General features: G+C 42.2%; 1 protein-coding gene across 3 annotated transcripts in view; it reads left to right on the top strand.

Annotated features, from left to right (window-relative positions):
* The window catches only part of TULP3 (TUB like protein 3), a 43,127-nt gene extending 22,698 nt beyond the window's left edge, over positions 1 to 20,429 (top strand). For 2 of the 3 annotated variants that reach the window (XM_089500231.1, XM_089500230.1), the window contains exons 5-11: positions 4,025 to 4,161; positions 5,254 to 5,451; positions 8,548 to 8,660; positions 10,689 to 10,803; positions 16,323 to 16,421; positions 18,620 to 18,791; positions 19,900 to 20,429. In XM_089500231.1, the coding sequence (XP_089356357.1) occupies positions 4,025 to 4,161; positions 5,254 to 5,451; positions 8,548 to 8,660; positions 10,689 to 10,803; positions 16,323 to 16,421; positions 18,620 to 18,791; positions 19,900 to 20,033 (968 nt within the window). In that variant the 3' untranslated portion in view covers positions 20,034 to 20,429. Of the gene's footprint in view, positions 1 to 4,024; positions 4,162 to 5,253; positions 5,452 to 8,547; positions 8,661 to 10,688; positions 10,804 to 16,322; positions 16,422 to 17,532; positions 17,620 to 18,619; positions 18,792 to 19,899 lie in introns of those variants that run through there. The other variant, XM_089500232.1, reaches the window with a different exon arrangement.
* Positions 20,430 to 20,830: the final 401 nt, after the last annotated feature.

Here is a 20,830-nt window from a genome sequence, read left to right as displayed (position 1 = left end):
ACCCAGATTGTTGGGAGCAATTAGCTTACACTTTGTAAACCACTTAGGGAGTGCTTAAGTGCACTGATAAAAGGTATAGAAATGTACATCTTCGTGGTCTCTGCGAATCATACAAATGGGTTGTACTGTGCCTGTGCAGTGCTGCTCAGAAAAATTCTGGAAACACTGGGCAAAGTTAACTTTGTAACTTTTTGGCAGTAGCTCCGCCCATCCCTTATAAGCCCCTTACATTCCCGCTCTTTCTCCAGTTCCTTCTTTCCGCCGCATTAGCTGCTTAGGAACTTCGCTTCTGCTTTTTGCTTGTTCACTGGATTTTTGACCTTATGGACCGTCTTGACCATTCTTGATCTGACCCCCCCCCCCCATGTACTGTTGACCCTTCTGTGCGTCGAACGACTTTGCTTAAAGGACTTTGATTCAGCTCACGATGTCTCCAGCACCGTTCAAGAAGTGCAATGTCTGTGGTGGTAAGATCCCCGGGCAGGATCCCCACTCATCGTGCCTTCTTTGCCTTGGCGAGACACACAATCCCAAGGCTTGTGCCCTCTGTAAATCCCTGGCTCCTCAAGCCAGGAAGAACTGCGACTCTCGTCTCCTGGCTGCCCTGTACCGATGGGCGCTTCAACCCCAGCCTGCCTCACACTCCGCTTCGGCACCTGCTGCCTCGGAGTCCGTATCAGCTGCTGCTGGTTTTGTGGACCAGAGCTCCTCCACTGAGCCAAGTGCCACCACCGCGATCCCTGAAAAGGGTGATGGAGCCGAAGGAGCATGTCAGCCGAGGTCCAAGTCTAAGTCCTCCAAAAAGGACAAGACTAAGTCTAAGGACTCGAGCTCCAAGAAAGATTCGGCCCATGTTAAGGATACGAGCTCCCTTGTGGATTCAAGCTCAAAATCCTCCTCTAAAAAGAGGTCCAAGCCCACCAATGTGGGAGACGTTTCTCCTCGGGGCTTGTCAAGGAAGAGGCTTTTGGATTCTGGGGACAGTTCCTCTCATGGCTCTTCCCATAAAAAGGCCCATGCCAAGACTCCAGACAGCGCTCGGTCTTCTTCCAAGGACCATGGTTCGTCTTCAGTACCAAGACGGGATGCGTCAGTACCACTCTCTCCCCGGACCCGTCCGACCTTGGCCTCAGCCGCCTCTCCACCTGCTACATTGACTTTCCATCAACCCTTGGATGAGGACGTTGAAACCGCCTCTCAATCACCTCGCCATCGATTATCGACGCCAGTCCCTCGAGTTCAAGTTCCCGAGGCAGAGGTTCATCAGTCCCCCCATGTCTCTCACCACGATGAGTCAGACTACTACTACGACAGTGAGACTGACAGATACTTTGTCTCTGTGAGTCAGGAGGTTGTCCAGAGTCGCTTGGGCCCCAAGACCACTGTGCCACCAGTGCCAAGGTCCTAAGCAGCTAACAGGCGAGATTGTATCCTTAATCAAAAGAGTGCGTACTTCGTCAAGAAGGGTGTCTGGGGTAGTGGTGAGGAAACAACAGCTCCAGTTGGAGGGAGCTCTTCAAACTCGAGGGCGTAACTCATACAGACGATGTCAAGGACCCACGAGTTGGAAGTCACAGAGGCCCAGATGTTAAAGAAGGGCCTCCGGATGTCACAGAAGGAGGTGGAGGGAACAACGGAGCACGCAGGGACCCTTCAGGATCTCTTCTTGCCCTGGTCAATATCCTGTCTGCGGTTCTTACGATACCGAGCAGGGGGCAGGCCAGCGATGCCCAGATAGCCCTAGGTCAAATGGCCGTGATGACATTCGTGACCCCATGGGCAAGACTGCGGTTTCAGACCCTTCAAGCATGGTTCCTGTTGGCCTTCAATGCACTGACGGACCTCCGTCCAAGTGGCTCACTGTTCTGAGACCCGTCGCCTGCTCCCTCCATTGGTGGCTCGACTCCCAGAACGTCTGCATCGGCATGCCTTTTTCTCCACCGCAGCCTCAGGTCACCCTGACCACAGATGCTTTTTCAATGCTACTCGGAACCAAAGAAGGGACTGCCTGTGACAGCGCAGAGGCTTTTGAAATGGGTGGCTGATACCATCCACCTCTGCTGTGAACTGTTGGGCAGACCTCTCCCAGCCAAGGTTCGGTCCCATGCAACTAGGGCGGTAGCGACATCCTCCGCCTTTCTGATTGGGGTCCCTTAGGAGAATGTCTGCAAGGCTGCTTTTTGGTCCCAACCCCTGACTTTCATTAAGCATTATAGGCTGGACACCAGGGCCAAACGGGACACAGCTTGGTGTCATGACACTCCTTCCACCACTGCCCGAAGCTTGTCAGTCTAACCCATTTGTATGATTCGCAGAGACCACGAAGAAGAAGGACAGGTTGCATACCTGTAACGGTATTTCTTTGAGTGGTCATCTGCGAATACATACAAATCCCGTCCGTCCTTCCCTCAGTGTCTTGCTCTTCATTGGCTCATTCTCATGATGCTCATGCAGCATAAATTTCAGAACTGGGGAAAGAGCGGGAACGCAAGGGGCTTATAAGGGATGGGCGGAGCTACCACCAAAAAGTTGCAAAGTTAACTTTGCCCAGTGATTCCAGAAGTTTTTCGAGTAGCACTGCACAGGCGTAGTGCAACCCATTTGTATGTATTAACAGATGACCATTCGAAGAAATACCTTTACAGGTATGCAACCTGTCCTTCCTATTGCTATTGTTACCAACTTACTGTCAGTAACAATGAGTTCTGTTCCAAGGATTCAGACAATAGTCTTGGTGAAAGAACAAAAAGACTATTGGAGACCAAGGACAATAGTGATCAGCCAGCGTTTAAGTTGGTACTAACCTTTCCTACCCTCTTGTCACTATATATAGACTGAACCTACCTAGCCCGCCTGTTTGCAATGTAACATTTTGACTTCTGCCTGGTAACTGCAGTGTAACCTTTTGATTTTTGCCTGGTAACTGTACTACAACCTTCTGTTTTATGCCTGGAAACTGTGATGTAATCTTTGGAATTCTGCCTGATAACTGCTATGCAGCCTTTTAATTTCTGCCTAGTAACTGCTGTAAAATTGTTCGTTGAAAACCGTGCCAAAATTCAAATTTGCCTAATACATATAACATAATCTCTCTCTCTCTCTGAGTGTGTGTGTGTGTGTGTGTGTGTGTGTGGACACACGCACACACACACACGCACACTACAACCAATACAGAGTTGGGTTCTGACAAAAGGTACTTTTTAAAAGTATTTTCCTTTGCTCATTATATAATTTAAAAAGAAATATTGTTGGTACTCATTACAATGTTTATTTAAAAACTAGCATATTGCATTAGTTGTTACTTTTTGGTTACTTGTCATTGCTTTGAGGAGACCTTAGATGTGATTATTGACATGCCTCTAAAAGTGCCCTAAAAGTAACATTTAAAGGCAACTAAAGCTTATTACTTGTTACCCAAGTAAACAGATAAATTCTCCACTTTTTCTCTTAGGCCCTGTACAGACAGGCCAAAATAAAGCTGCTTCTGAAAATGAACAAGTTCCAAGAAGTGAGGGAAGATTTAATTTGGGTCAATGAAGACAACAAGCTGATAGAATAAGGTTATAGGTGCTGTAAATGTATTTGTAACTGTGGTTTTATGTTCATGCTTGAAATAATAATAAAGAATATTTATAAAAAAACAAAACAAAATAAAGCTGCTTCAGGTCACTTTGGAGGTATGCTGTTTAAATGATGCATGCATCCTAAGAGTCCAAAAACCGTGCGCGGCTTCCAGACTCTTAGGATGCATGCATCATTTAAACAGCATACCTGCAAAGTCCAAAACAGCTTTATTTTGGCTTGTCTGTATGGGCCCATACTTTTGAAATGTTACTTTGTTAATCTCTCGTTCAGAAGGGGGAAAAGGGAAAAACAAGGTACTAATTATAGATAAGTACATGGCTTGTAATATGTTACTTCTGAGCTCTGGATATTTGTCAGTAGATCATGTATTTATGGTATCTTTTTTTGTAAAGATAGGATCAGCTAGTTCCATTAATTAGTTGCTATGTCATTCTGACAGGTATCTCTGGAAGCCTGAATTTTGATGAAGAGGACACTGAGGAGGAGGAAGAAGAAGTGGAAAAACAGTCAGGCTCTCCTTCACCTTATTTAGAATCTCAGAGATCTGACTCTGCAAACTGCCAAAATGCTGCTAAAGTAAGCAAAAAATCAATTCTCCCAGTACAAAACTGTCCACTCATGACCATCTTTTGGTTTTCTTAGTGTTAACCTTGCCATGTTCATTCTGTGGAGATTGGCTAGCATGCTTATTTACAAATTCTAACAAAAAATGTCCCTGGTAACCTTCTGTAGTTTTTCAGCTAGATGGACAGCGTCATAATTGTTCTTACAATTGTTACTTCTGAAGTTGCTTTAATTATTTCATTTCTGTTCATTTCAGCAAGCTCAGGGTAGCTTGTGTGGTTCTTAATTTCTTTCTTTTTTTTCCCCTCAGGCAACCTTGTGAGATAGGTAAGGCTCAAAGGCAGTGACTGAGCTTTAGGGTTAGTTGGGGACTGAAATCCAAATTTGTTTGATCAGATTCCCAGCTTCCACCATTTGTTCTTGTTCCCACAATGAGTCATTATACATTTGACAATAATTTTAGATATACAAAGGACTTTATCAGACAAGGGATCTTCTCTTACTACAATAGTGTTATTTTGAAAAAACTGTGCAATTGTTGTTGCTTTGTCGTCATATCTAAAAATCATAACTAAAATCTTTCTGGGATTACAGCATTAGTTTGCACTAAAATCTTATCACACATTACCCTTTTGGCACGCTGTTACCCTAAAGGGTGGGTGGGGAACATTGGGGGTCTCCACCAGCAGTGTCAGCGTCTCCTTGAAAATGTCTTTATAGAGTCATCTCTGCAGTAGTCAAGGTGTAACTGAATTAGGATAATTTTGCTTATCCCTTGAGGCAGTGTACAGTCTGTTGAGACTTCATTTGTGAGGAGCAGGTATGAGTGCTTGGTTCCACTATTTAGCTTTGGAAGGTTTTGAGATATTGCTCTACACAGGCACAGAATCCCATATACTAATTTGCAGAGACAACTAGTAGCAGAGTATGACTTTTAGTTAAGCAACCACCCTTTTCTTTGTCAAACTTCCCTCCACCTACCATGAATTAATTTTATTAATTTAAGACATTTTGCGGGGAAATAGGCTTTTATTCTGTATGTATGTGCTGGAGAGAAGAAGTATGTTCTGGCTTGATGATGAAGAGAAATTATTTCTCACACAGGAGATAGGTTATTCTAGTGTGGCACTGACTGGGACAGATGCACAGCTGGGAGAAATGGAAAACCTGGAAGAGTTTGTGCTACGTCCTGCACCACGTGGCATGACAATGAAGTGTCGGATCACAAGAGATAAAAAAGGGATGGACCGAGGTCTGTTTCCTACTTACTATATGCACCTGGAACGGGATGATGACAGAAAGGTACTGAGAACAATGGCATGGTATCTAATTCTGAATTCATAGCTGTAATATAGAAGTTCCATGGAAGAAAACCACACACAATCAAAGTTTACCAACCACTCCAAAAGAATCATAGAATCATAGAGCTAGGAGAAACCTCAAGGGCCATCAAGTCTTAAGTCTCTGCCATGCAGGAATGCATAATCAAAGTAACCTCTGACAGATAGGCATCCAGGCTCTGTTTAATAACCTCCAAAGAAGGAGACTGTACCACCCTCTAAAGGAGTGTGTTTAGACGGTTATCTAAAGAATTTTCAGCTGAGCTAAGATTTGAAAGGGATGTACAAGAAATGGAAAAAAAGGGGGGAATCAGGAAATAAGAATTCAAACAGATAGCCAGTTCATATAAGGAGAAAGTCAGAAAATCTAAAGGACAGAATGAGCTCAGGCTTGCTAGAGAAGTTAAAAACAAAAAAAGGCCATTTTTGGTTAAGGCCATAGCAAACAGAATAACAAGGAAATATTAAGATTGCTGCATGGAGAAGATGTAGAGAAGCTAACAGGGAACAAATAAAAGACAGAGCTATTCAATACCTTCTTTGCATCGGTCTTCTCTGAATAAGATAACAGTTCTCAACCAAGGGAAAATGGAGCAAATCGTTCAGTAGGGGAAATGCAGCACAGAATGAATAAAGAGGTTCTGCAAGAATACCTGGATACTCTACATGATTTCAAGTCTCCAGGGCTAGATGAACTTCATCCAAAGTATTAAAGGAACTGGGAGATGTAATCTCAGAACCACTGGCAATAAACTAATATCATAGAATCATACAAGAGTGTCACATTGAGGATAGAGCAAGCTTGTTCTCTGCTGCTCCAGAGACTAGAACACGGAATAATGGATGCAAGCTACAGGAAAAGAGATTCCACCTAAACATTAGGAGGAACTTCTTGACAGTAAGGGCTGTCTGACAGTGGAACACACTCCCTTGGAGTGTAGTGGAATCTCCCTCCTTGGAGGTCTTTAAACAGAGGCTGGATGGCCATCTGTCAGGGATGCTTTGATTGATTTCCTGCATGGCAGGGGGTTGGACTGGATGGCCCTTGTGGTCTCTTCCAACTTTTTGATTCCATGTCGGAAGAGATCCGTAACACCACCGATCTTGACAGCTTTAAAAATATTGTATATTTTATCGTTATGTAACCCGCCTTGATCTCCAAGGAAAGGCGGGATATAAATAAACGATTTATTATTTATTTATTAAAAAGGCTGTCAAGATGGATCTCTTCCATTAAGCCTTCCCTGCCCCTGCTAATATAGAATACCAGCATCCTCATCATCTTTCTGTTGTTTTTATTATTGTTTTTTATTATTGAATGTTATTTTATTATTGTTACTGTTAATTAGGAATTTTAACTGTTGTGTGGGAGGGAGGTATAATGGATTTCATTCTGTATTGTATATTTTTACCTATATTGTAAGCTGCCTCGATCCAACTGGAGAGGCAGGATATAAATAAAATTTTATTGATTAATTAATTAATTAATTAATTATTAATTAAGGTCCCCCATGATATCATTGCAAAAAAGCTAGTAACATGTGGGCTAGACAATGCTACTATTAGGTGGATCTGTAATTGGTTGACTGACCAAACCCAAAAGGTACTCAAGAACAGCTGCTCCTTATCCTAGAGGGAAATAACTAGTGGGGTATAACAGGGTTCTGTCCTGGGCCCAGTGCTATTCAACATCTTTATCAGTGAATTAGATGATAGAATAGAATGCTAATTAAATTTGCAGATGACAATAAATTCGGAAGATTAGCTAATATCCCAGAGGACAGGATCAGAATTCAAAATGACCGTAACAAGTTAGAAAGCTGATCCAGAACTAACAAAATGAATTTCAACAAGAGTATTTTAGAATACTACACTTGCTCAGTAAAAAATGAAATGCATAGATATAGGATGTGTGACACCAGGTTTTGTGGCAGTACATGTGAAAGGGATCTAGGAGTCTTAGTGAACCACGAGTCAGCAGTGTGGTGTGGCAGCTAAGAAAGGAAATGTAATTCTAGGGCCTGTTACAGACAGCCAAAATAAAGCTGCTTCGAGTCACAGTGGAGGTATGGTGTTTCAATGATGCATGCGTCCTAAAAGTCCAGAAGCCGCACCAAAGCCATGCTCCAGTCTGGAGTGTGGCTTTGGTGCGACTTCTGGACTCTTAGGATGCATGCATCATTGAAGCACCATACCTCCACTGTGACTCGAAGCAGCTTTATTTTGGCTGTCTGTAACAGGCCTTGGTTGCATCAGTAGGAGTGTAGTGTCTAGATCGGCGAACTAATACTACCACTGTATTCTACTTTGGTCAGACCTCACCTGGAATATGGCATCCAGTTCTGGTCACCACAGTTCAAGAAGGATGTTGACAAGTTAGAACATGTCCAGAGGAAGGCAATCAAAATGGTGAAAGGTCTAGAAACCATGCCCTAAGAGGAGCAGCTTAGAGAGCTGGGTATGTTTAGCCTGGGGGTTAAAGGATGACATGATAGCCAAGTTTAAATATTTGAAGGGATGTCATATTGAGAGGATGGAGCAAGCTTGTTTTTTTGCATCTCCAGAGACTATGACACAGATCAGTGGATTCAAACTACAGGAAAAGAGATTCCACCTCAATATTAGGAAGTAATAGTAGTAAATGGTAGTAAAAGCTATTCGACAGTGGGATATACTGCCTTGGAGTTTGGCAAAGTCTCTTTCTTAGGAGGTTTTTAAACAGAGGCTGAATGGCCATCTGTCAGGAGTGCTTTGATTATGTCTTCCTTGGACCAGATGGCCATTGTGTTCTCTTCCAACTCTATGGTTCTATGATTTTATATGATTCTATGATTGCTGCTGGCAGATGTTGCAGACTGCTCTGAACTCACTAAATATCCTGCACAAGACAAATAAAATATCTTCTTTCTGAACTCATATCTGTAAAACTTTGTAATGCAAAATATTCATTTCTCTAAATTTTAATATAAAGTTAGACATTAGAGACAGGATTTTAAAAATACTAGGGCTGACTTGAAATATGTCTCAAAGCTTCAGTAATTTTTAAACATGTTTCTAGGTATTCCTTCTTGCGGGAAGAAAAAGGAAAAAAAGCAAAACATCAAATTATCTCATTTCCATTGATCCAACAGATTTATCCAGGGAAGGAGAAAGTTTCATTGGAAAACTCAGGTAAGACTTGCTGGTACAAAATTAATAAATTAACAAATAAATATTTGAAGCTTCCTTATGTTGTCAAATCATTTACTTTAAGTAGTAGCAGTGCTATGAGATATTTGGCAGACGCCTTTTCATATTGCTTGAACTGACGGTGTCAGGGATTGAATTGGATGATTTCTGTAATTAAAGCATGTGGTTTACCATTTAGTTATGGCCATTCATGAAATGTTCACTGATGTACTAGTCTTGCCGAAGTGTGTGTGTGTGTGTGTGTGTGTGTGTGTAGTAGTAGTCTGCCATGATAGATTGCATGACTTTATTCTGTACCACCATAGCCATGTCTGATTTTAGTCTGAGTGTGTTGTGCTTTTCCTGCATTTTGTGGCTTTTGTTATGTCTTCTTTGTATGATAGTTCGTATTTTTATTGCAAATCATAACCTGATGGTTAGGCAGTCTGAACAAGTTGGGCTATCTTCTCCATACTTGTGGGGGTGAAAAATGGCATGACTTTAGCATCAGACAAAGGAGGTGGATGGACTTACAGTCAGCCCTCCACATTTGCGGCTTTGACTTTTGAAGATTTGATTGTTTGGATTCGATTAATATGTTTTCTTTAGGCCCTTCACAGCACATCTCTGTTGTAAATTGATCATAGAGTTGTGCTGAAGGAGTTAACTAGAGAAAACATTTTTCTGGGCGTTTGTAGGTCTATGTGATTCTATGTGATTCTATGTGTGATTCTGTGATCAGCGTCTGGTAGATGTTGACCATTGGGCTGCACTGGAAGACCTAAAGATTCCCAGAGATAAGTTCTCTCAAGTTACATGGATTTCTAATTGGTTGACTGGCCGAACCCAAAGGGTGCTCCTTTTCATCCTGGAGAGAAGTGACCAGTGGGGTCCCACAGGGCTCTGTTGCAGGCCCAGTGTTATTCAACATCTTTATCAATGACTTACATGACAGAATTAGGGGTATACTTATCAAATTTTCAAATGACACCAAATTAGGAGAAATATCTACTACTCCAGAGGACAGGATCAAAATTCAAAATGACCTGAATAGACTAGAAAGCAGGGCCAAAGCTAACAAAATGAACTTCAACACAGAGAAATGTAAAATACTGCACATAGGGCAGAAAAATTAAATGCACAGATATAGGATGGGGGACACCTGGCTGAACGAGACTACATGTGAAAGGGATCTAGGAGTTCAAGTAGACCACAAGTTAAACACAAGTCAACAGTGTGATGCAGCAGCTAAAAAGGCCAATGCAGTTTTAGGCTGCATCAGTAAAAGTATAGTGTCTAGATCAAGAGAAGTAATAGTGCCACCGTATTCTGCTTTGGTCAAGCCCCACCTGGAATACTGTGTCCAATTTTGGGCACCACAATTCAAAAAGGACATTGAGAAACTGGAGTGTGTCCAAAGGAGGGCAACTAAAATGGTGAAGGGTCTGGAAACCATGTCCTATGAGGAACGACTTAGGGAGCTGGGGATGTTTAGCCTGGAGAAAAGAAGGTTAAGAGGTGATATGATAGCCCTGCTTAAATATTTGAAGCAATGTCATATTGAGGAGGGAGCAAGCTTGTTTTCTGCTGCTCCAGAGAACAGGACCCGGAACAATGGATGCAAGCTACAGGAAAAGAGATTCCACCTCAACATTAGGAGGAACTTCCTGACAGTAAGGGCTGTTTGACAGTGGAACACACTCCCACGGAGTGTAGTGGAGTCTCCTTCTTTGGAGGTCTTTAAGCAGAGGCTGGATGGCCCTCTGTCTGGTATGCTTTGAGATTTCCTGCATGGCAGGGGGTTGGACTGGATGGCCCTTGTGGTCTCTTCCAACTCTATGATTCTATGATTCTAAGTTATTTTACTTGTGGTTTTTCCACTTTCACAGAGGTCCTTTGCCCCTAACCCCAGAGAATGTGGAGGGCCCACTGCACATGTGATACAGACTTTGGATGAGAAGAATAATTAAATGACAGTTGTATTCCAAGAGAAAGGAAATCTTCTATGTGATTTGTATTCCTTAATCCTAGATCAAACCTTATGGGAACTAAATTTACCGTCTACGATCATGGGGTTAGTCCGATCAAAGCACAGGGGCTGGTGGAAAAAGCCCACACTCGGCATGAGATGGCTGCTATTTGCTATGTAAGTGACTTACTAATGGTGGCTGGGGACAGAGGGAGGTGGTAGAAGTTTTTATAGCATGCAAACTTATACTAGAGGGGAGTGTAAATTGGAAAGGAAGGAAGTAGGAGAAGTAGTGAAAAAGTTCTTACAGCCACAGCCATATTATGAAATTCTGTTTGGACAGAAACCAAAATGTGGTAAAATGTCTTTCACTCTACATGTAAACTAGAAAATTTTTCTTAGTTATCTTTTTCATAGATCTTTTTTTGTTACAACAGTTTCTGTCCTGTCTTTGTACACTTTTCTAGTCAAGATGGCTCAGATAAAAGTGATATGTAAATAAATACCAAAAATAAAATAGCAGTTTAAAAAAACCACATATTGCAATAAAACAAGGGGAGATCAAGGCTGCTGCCCACTGCAGAATTCATGCAGTTTGACACCACTTTAACTATCATGGCCCCATCCTATGGAATCCTGGGATTTGTAGTTTGTTGTGACACCAGAGCTCTCTGACACAGAAGGCTAAATATCTCACAATACAAAAGATCCCAGAATTGCATGACATGGAACTGCCATGGCAGTTAAAATGTTGTCAAACTGCATTAATTCTGCAGTTTAATTGCAACAGTGTAGTTGTACTACTTGCTGTTGAAACAACCGAGAAGGCCCAGTTCCTTTTGCCTCATCAAATAAGGAACATAAAAGAGAGGCTCTGAATGAGAGTTTGGGGCAAATTTGTACATGGGAAAGTGAATTCCAAAGAAAATGTACCTCAAGGTAACAGAACCTTGCCTAAATGAGATGGTTAGAGCAGTGCTGATTAAGGTATCTGATCTGGGGGACTGGCAGAGTGTTTTTTCCCAGTGTGCCAGGAATTGACACCTGTCATGGCCAGCCAAGAGCAGGTCTCAGAGGATGAGGAAGAGGATGTGGCTCCTCCAGTGCAAGGGGAAATTGAGGCTACAGCAGGTTCTAATCCTGCTCTGCCAGATCCCAGCCCTGATCTCCCAGCCCCAGAGGAGGAGGCTCAGCCAGGTCCTAGTGCTGGTGGGATTCCTCTTGTGGTACAGCAGCCTAGTGGTGACTCTGGGGAGGAACCATGCCTGGAGGTTCCTTCCTTTAGACAACGCAGGGTTGAGAGTGCTTGCATGCGTAGATCCAGGAGGATTGCGGAGAGGCAATTAGCAAATCAGCCTCAGCTGGCATGGGGGAGAACGTCTCCTACTTAATGAGCAGGAAGACACCAACTCAGTGCCAGAGTTTATCGCAGTATCCTTCTGGATGATTACTGTCAGCACTGGCTTCCTTGAACCCTTGTTTGCCTTGGACCCTTGACTTCGGAACGGACTGGACTCTTGCTACCCTGGCTACCCTGGCTACCCTGACCTTGGACCGAACTGACTTCTGTGGACTCTGGAATCCTGACCCTGGCTTTGTTGTTGATGTGCTTCTTGTGGACTAACCGAAAGTTCTGTAGCCTGCCTGTTAGCTCCTTTCTTGCTACAACACCCTTATCAGCGTTTGTTTGGACTTGTACTGGCCATAGTCCAGGACAGCACCATATTTGTGCCCATTGACTGCAACTGTTTTTTACCTGGAAATTTGCCACAGACCAACAGTAAATAGGTTGCTGTCAATGTGTTTGAGGACATGTATTAAAATACCTTACCTGGCCATCTGTTCTTTGTTACAGATCTTTTGCTTTACTTTTGTTCTACTTTTGGTTATAATATAATCTTGTAATTAATAAAACTGGTTATTTCAAAATAAAAATACAACTTGGACTTTTCTGCTATAATAAATAGGTTTACATGGAATCTCACATTGAGGGGATGTCCACACAGGCCAAAGGCTCATGTCCCCCCCCCCCCCCAGTCTTGCATCATTGTGTTTGGATGACATAGGCCAATATCCCCATGCCAGGATCTGGTAGATTGAATGGTGATCTGGCAGTCCTGGTCTGATTTAATTGCAAAGGGGTCTTAGTGCAGGTCAGAATGGCTCACTGTTTGCTGCAAAGTTTCTTGGAAACTCTGTGCTGGCCCCTGGCAGCCCCATCTGTACTGCACCTGTTCTCGTCTTGAAATGAAAATGAAAAAGTCTAGTATTTCTGTCCTGCCCAGCCCAGAATGTGTTAAATAGAGACAGGACATTGACAGATATGGTTTTCTATTCCAACAGTTGCTAAGATAAGAATAAAATATTGACTAGTTCTGTGAACCTGCCCCACCTTCATAAGACACATATGCCAGGTGAGAGGGAAGGAGACTGATGTTGAAGTAACATCTTAAAGAGAGAGGGAGAAAGGGAAACAGCTGTTTTTAAATATATATATATACTTGCACATGCACACGCATGCATGCACACACACACACCTCTTGATCTGCAGGGGCTTGAGCATGTGATCTTGGTGTTATTGGCACCACACTAAAACAGATGGTAGCGATGAGATCATTGTGGCAGCAATCAGTCCTGAGAAGAAGGCAATAGGCTGGCAGTTCAGGTTGAATATTGTTAGAAGTTTGGAACTAAGACTGGAACCTGTTAAAGCATTTACTTTTCAACTGGGTATATGGGTATAATAAAACTTATGAATTTTCTTGCTATTTTGTTAATTTTGACTCAGACTATCCACTTTCATCCTAAATCATGGAGTGCTCATACTTATCATAAAGAACACAAAACTAACACACATTAGTCCAGAGTGAGATAGTTTGGAAATCCAGTCATCCCAAATCCAAGGAGGGATTTTGAAGAGGGCATTGGGCCAAGGTGAGAGTGGCAGGCAGCTAAGGCTAAGAACTGCAGGACCAGTCTTGGGAAGGCCAGTGTCATAAGCACCAAGACCATTGTTACAGGGACCAGGCAAGCTGGCTTTCTGCCTCTCCAGAGACTAGAGCACAGAGTAATGGATTCAAAGCACAGGAAATTTCACCAAAAGTTAAGGAAGAACTTTCTGATGATGATAGCTGTTTGACAGTGGAATACACTGCCTTGGAGTGTGATGAAGTCCCCTTCTTTTGAGGTTTTTAAACGGGCTGGATGGCCATCTGTTGGGAGTGCTTTGATTGTGTGTGTCTGCATGGCATGTGGCTGACTGGAAGGCCCTTGTGGTTTCTTCCATCTCTATGATTCTATGATTATAGATCACAATATGTTTGGGTGTTAGAAATTGCAGTCTAGATGAATCTGCAGTTCGGGTTCTTGGTCATATTAGGGCAGCCCACTAATATGGCTTTTGAACATCCCTCCCCCCGTATGCATTTGATTTATGACTGAATGATTTATGACTGAACTTCAAATCTTAGTTTCCTGATGAATAAACTACTCAAATCTCTTCTCCTCCTCTGCTTAGGTTCTGCAGGTTCAGGACCGTGACCTCCCTGATTAAGTCCACCAACTGATATGTTTTTCATCTTTTTCTACTACCTTTCTTAGCATTATTGTCTTTTCTAATGAGTCATGCCTTCTCATGATGTGGCCAAGTACGACAGTCTTGGTTTTGACATCTTTGCTTCCAAAGAGAGTTCAGGCTTGATCTGTTCTAGGACTCATTTGTTTGTGTTTTTGGCTGTCCACAGTATCCTCAGCACTCCTCTCCAGCAACACTTAAAATCTTTTTAAGTTCCTAATGTAATTTTCAAGATAATGAATTAAATTACTGATTGATATTTCCAATATTATATTCAAGTGGTTTAAGTCAAAATGCGAATTAAAGTCCCATCTATCAGCCTTATCCGGTCTTATAATATTTTTATTTTCAAGTTCCAAAACATTCACCAGCGTTATCCACGGTAGCTTAAATGCAGCCTGAAAGAAATTGATTCTTCATTCAGTTCAGTCCTTCAGGTTAATATTTAAGAGTTGGTGGCGACCCTGTCCGAAAATCAGGAAACGCTGCAGGCGTGGAATGCCCTACGGTCCCCCACCTTCTCCTTCACCTCCTTTTGGTCCCACAAAGCCGAAGTCCAGGAGGAGAACAGTGTTACTGGATCTCCATTGGGCCCCCTCCGATCCTCCAATACCTTAGGGGCAATTTCGAGCTGACTTGTAGATTACAAGACAACCCGATTCCCGCACCATCCGGTCAGCACCAGACCTGCACCAACCTAGTGCTTCTCACCAGGCACCATTACCAACCGGGGCCATTACCAACCAATTTTTGAAGAGACAGCCAGAGTTTGTCCTTTTCTAGTCCTCTAGTATTTCACCCAGTTTCCAAGATTTCTCAAAAAGGATGGTAAGTGTATCGCAGAGTACATCAGCAAGTTCTTTCATTACCTTGGGATGCAGTTCATCTGACTTTGCACATTTGAACTCATTCAGGTTAACTAGTTGATTTCCGACTATCTCCTTGTCAATTTTGGTTTGCAGTCTGGATCCATTACCAAGATCTGTGCTGATGCATGGGTATGCAGAGTTCTTCTTTTGGGGAAAAATGGAAGTAAAATAGCTGTTGAGCAGTTCTGCCTTTTCATTTTGTTTTGTTAGCATATTACCATTATTGTGGAGCAGGAGCCCCACTGTTTTTTCTTGCTTCAAATGTATCGGGGGGGAAAACCTCTTTTCCCTAGTAAATCTCAGCTCATTCTGAGTTTTACACTATAGTATTTCTGCAAGTTTAGGTTACATGTCTGTACTCTTCATAGATGAGTCACCCTCTCTTCCATTCTTTATACATGTTCTTTTTTATTTTTACTTCTTTCTCAAATTTACTGTTGGGCCACATTGGCTTTTCCAGATGTTTCCCATTTTTTTCTTCCATGGCATTGCTTGTGATTGTGCTTTCTGCAACTGCTTCTTCATTAATTCCCACCCTTACTTTTCTTTAATCATTTCTAGTCATGGTATTCAGCCCCGTAGTTCCTAGAGCTTGTTAAAATTAGCTTTCCTGAAATGTAGGGTCTCTGTTTAACTATACTCTTCTTTGGTCTTTCCCACAATTGTGAATTCTTGCATTAGATGGTTAATTTTCCTTGAAGTACTGACTATTTTGATTCCAGTGACCAACTCTTCCCTGTTTGTTAGGAACAAGTCCAGGATTGCTAGTCCCTTTGTTCCTTCCTCTGCTTTTTTGAAAATTGAAATTATCTGCAAGGCATATCAGGAATTTGCTAGAAAATCTATGTTTAGCAAAATTAGTCTCCCAGCAGCTATCATGGTAACTGAAGTCCCCCATAACTACTTAATTCTTGTGCCTTGGAGATTTCTGAGATTTGTTTCAGAAAGGCATCATCCACCCCCTCTTCTTGGTTTGGTAGCCTGTGGTAGGTTCTTGTCACAATGTTGGTTGAGGCAGAAAATTTGAGAATGGGAACTAAGACTACCCCTTCATTTATATAATTTTATTTCTTTTCTTTTTATCACACTAGAATGAGGTACAGTGTTGGGATGCTCCTTTTCATGAAAACATCCAAAAGTGTCATTCTACTAAAAATATGGGTTTGTGGGTGGGGAAGGTTGTGGCGGTGGTAATTGCCATATTCATATTTTAATTGTACTCTCTCTTCTTCAATTTCTCTCTTTTTTCAAAGGAAACCAATGTACTAGGATTCAAGGGGCCCAGGAAAATGTCAGTCATAATTCCAGGAATGAATCTGAATCATGAGAGAATTCCTATCAGACCACAAAATGTAAGTTTGAAATAAGTGAGAGAGAAAGCAGTGAAACCAAGAGTTATAAGGGAAAAGAATTAAGTGCCTAAGAAGGGCTAAAGAAGAGAGGCATTCATACCAGTCTTCTTGCTTACAGAGATATAAACCACAGGTTCCTAAGGCCCTATACAAACTGGCCTGAAAGGCTGGCCTGTAGGTGGATTTGGGGTGCAGTGTCCTGACGACACACACCCTGACTCCACCCTCAGGGTGCCATGATGCCACGCTCTGCTCCAGATGGCAGATGGGATCATGGTACACCACTGGCGCTTGTGTCCAAGTGATGCAACGCCGAAGGGGCACCATACAGATGCGCCGCCACGGCTATGGCACCCTTTAGAGGGTGCAAAAAGGACCCACATTTTGCAGCTCCTTTTTGTGCCCCCCAAAAGCCGGATTGGAGCCGCATCGTGAGGTTACTGTGGCCCCAATCTGGCCAGGAAAGGGGTGGCGTCTCACCACCCCTTAGGGGTGGTCTGTAGAGCCCCTAAATTCAAGAATAGAAATTGTACTGTAGCGTCACCCATTTTTTTTGGGGGGGGGGACTGGGATAGTTAATAAAATAGGAAATGCCACAACGCAGCCATACCGCTTTGTCTTGTTCAGAATCTTGTGAGGCACTATTTCTCCCAATGACTATTCCTTCACACTGAGTCCTGTGTCAGCTTGTAAATTTTGAAACTTTGAGAAAAGGAATAGGACAATAGTGAGGTAACCAGGCAGACTGCCATAGAGTTTTACAGAGCTGATTCAAAGCAACCTGCAACAGTGTACATGTCTGAGTGTGTGTGTGCACACCTTCAAGTCACCTATTGACTTAAGGTAACCCCATGAATTTCATAGGGTTTTCTTAAAGAATACTCATAGATAGTTTGCTATTGACTTCCTTAGAAATATAGCTTACAACACCTGGGATTCCTTGGCAGTCTCCCATCCAAGTATTGTTGGCTGATCCTTCTTAGCTTCCAGGATCAGTCAGGATCTGGTATCTTCAGGGTATCTACGCCAACTGAAATAGTAGGAGATAATAACACACAGTGATATATTCGAATGCACATATAATTTCTAAGGTAGAGTTCTTGCTGTCTAGGCCTGGAGGATTGGAGCCAGACCTCGAGAGCTGCAAATCTAAATCGAACTGAAGCATCTATGAATACAGGTTGAGTATCCTTTATCCGAAGCATAGTGTCTACCTGTACTGCATTTGTGAGGCTGGGGAGGTGTGAGGCTGGAGGGAGATACAAGGATCTGTTAAATAGTGGGAGATGTGGATTCATGCTGAGGACTACACTTGGATTCCCACCATTTCACAGATTCTCTGTTTGTCTCCAGCCTTGTGTCTTTTTGCTGCCAGCCACTTGCTTCTGGCTTTGGGGTAGCAGTTGCAGCACTCCTGCTCATTTGTCTCTCTCCATCTTTGTGTCTCTATCCAGCCTCATGTCTTGTTTATTTGCTACGTGTGTTGTGTATGATGTGTGAGGCTGGAGAGAGATTGAAGATCTGGGAGACAAACAAGCAGAGGTGTTGCAGCCTGTGTCTTTAAGGCAGAAATGAGTGGCTAGCAGTAAAAAATTCCAGGTTTTGGGAAGTTTTCAGATTTCCAGATTAGGGGTGATCAACCTGTAATAGCAATTCATTAGAAGAAAAATAACACCACCCCACTTTCCTGTCTCATAAAAAATATGGCAAATTATAAGCAGCTTGCATATAGAATCATAGAATCGTAGAGTTGGAAGAGACCACAAGGGCCATCCAGTCCAACCCCCTGCCATGCAGGAAATCTCAATCAAAGCATCCCCTACAGATGGCCATCAAGCCTCTGTTTAAAGACCTCCAGGGAAGGAGACTCCACTACACTCCGAGGAAGAGTGTTCCACTGTCGAACAGCCCTTGCTATATAATTATACATTAATTAGGAAAGAATGATAACAAATAGTTATTGAAACTGGAATAAGAAATATGGGAACATCCAGCCATTTTTTCTCTGTGGGTGGATATGTTTCTTTGTAGATCTGAAAAGTGAACACAGGGTTGTTTTTTAATAAAAGGGAATTGTGTATGTGAAGTTGAAGAATACTTACTTGTAGTTTTGTGGACCAAACCTGAGAGAGGTGGATACAAAATCTGTGTCTTCTTTCCCCTCCCCACCTCTTCCCCCTGCTTATTCTGTTGCACAGGAACATGAGAGTTTGCTGTCAAAATGGCAAAATAAAGATATGGAGAACCTGATTGAGTTGCACAACAAAGCCCCAGTATGGAATGATGATACCCAGTCATATGTCTTGAACTTTCATGGACGAGTCACCCAGGCTTCTGTGAAGAATTTCCAGATTGTCCATGAAAATGACCGTAAGAACTAAAGCAGGGACTGAAGGGCCAAATTTCTAATTCAGTAGATGCCAGGGTTGAGGTGGGAAGTTTTCAGCAATCATTTCTAGATTTGATGTGGAGGAGGTGACATGTAGGAGTTGTTACTGGTGGTTTTTTTCTAAAAATATCACCAACAACTTGTCCTAGCAAGTCACGTTTCCCCATCTTGCTTCCCAAAATCCTTTCACTAGCATGATAGCTGTCCTGAAGTGAGGTATCCCACACACCTGTCTAAGCCACCTTCTCGCACATGACTGTTTTCTCTTCACAAACTCTTGTCTTTAACCAAACTTAAACATCCCTTTTAACACCATCCATTCCAAACCCCCTTGATTGCAAAACATTTGCAAACTCCTTTCTGCTAAATTTTAATAGAATGGGAAGAACTCATGCTGTGAGACAGGGCAACTGTACTAAATGGCTTTGAATTGCCTGGACACAACTCAGGACTAGATGTTGGAAAAACATTTTGAGAACCTTCTGGCAGGTAACACCCCAGTTGTGTTTCAGGTTAGGATGCATCCTCTTCTTTTAACTGAAAAGCCAAAATATGAGAGAGACCATGGATCTTTTATAATAGTAAGTTCGGGTGTAAACAGAAATAAGTTGCAGATATCCTACCTTTTTTCTTCTCCCATTCTGATGTGTCCTCCCAAAGGTAAATGGCTGTATGAATAGGTATAAATACATACCTATTTTGTTACTACCTCTCAATTTAGCTTAATCACTCACATGCATTTCCACCTTGAAAACCCTGAATTCATATACTGGAGAGATGGGCAGCCATATGACAAGAAAGACAGGGAAGCTCCTGGGGATTGGGAGGCTTCTCATGAACAGAGAAGTTTTGCTTCAGGATTGTATGTAAGCAGGTTGAAAACGAGGGGTGGGGAAGAAGAAAGATGGAATAACAAGAATCTTTAACCCAGCTGGAGCATAGGCAGTGATGAGAATTAATTAGCAAAGTATGTTGAGCAACATATCTGTCACAGATAAATTGGTTGGTTCCAACTCACTACTGTCTGTATGTGATATAACAAGTTTATGATTCTTTTTCTTTCTTTCTCTCCTTACCCCACTCCTTCAGTTGACTATATCGTGATGCAGTTTGGACGTGTTGCAGAGGACTTATTCACCTTGGACTTTAATTACCCACTGTGTGCCCTTCAGGCCTTTGCCATTGGACTCTCCAGCTTTGATAGCAAACTGGCATGTGAATGACAGATGTGTTATATCAATGCCACATTTTATTTTTATTACTGTACTAATATTTGTAAATAAAAATATACAATATAGTCAGGACATTTCCCCACATTTTGCAGCTATTGAGGGGAATTTGATCACCTGTGTTCCTTATGGTTTTTGACCTACTGAATTCAATGTTGTCTGTGCCTAAATCTAGATTGGACCCCAGAGGACTTTATTAGAAACACTTGTTCTTGCAGGTAGGTAGACTCTCTATCAAGTGTTGTCACCATTTTGACAAAAAGATAATGGTAGACGTCATAGTAACAAATCTTCTTAGAAGCTGGAGCTGAAGCATTATGAAATGTTGTGATTTTAAATTTAATGTTGATAACATAATATCTGGAAAAATATACTGTATTATAAAACCAATTGTTAGTAGTAGAAGATTTTGTTACTGACACATTGGTGTGTAGATGAGGCTTCTGTGATACTGGGAAAAAAGAAAGTTCAAAATCTAAAATAACAGCCCAAATCACTACATGTATCTTACAATTAAATAAGCGCATCATTTTGTAATACATTTGGTATCCACTGGGGATGGATTCCACGATCTCTGTGGATAACAAAATTTGCAGATTCTCATGTCCCAATGCCACAGGAAAATGGTGCCTCTTGTATATAAAATAGCAAAATCAAGGTTTGCTTTTGGAAATTTAAATTAATTTTTTCCCCCAAGCAGTGGTTGGTTGAATCCATGGATAAAGAATCTGTAGATATGGAGGATCAACTGTAACAGTATTAAAGTCTGCAGAAATAGCAACACAGATTAC

The sequence above is a fragment of the Sceloporus occidentalis genome, unplaced genomic scaffold, assembly GCF_023333645.1.
Source record: "Sceloporus occidentalis isolate IW3139 unplaced genomic scaffold, rSceOcc1.0.p SCAF_150, whole genome shotgun sequence".
NCBI classification, from domain to species: Eukaryota; Metazoa; Chordata; class Lepidosauria; order Squamata; family Phrynosomatidae; genus Sceloporus; species Sceloporus occidentalis.
Note: the sequence above shows the minus strand (reverse complement) of the source record. Positions and strands in the feature narration are given on the sequence as shown.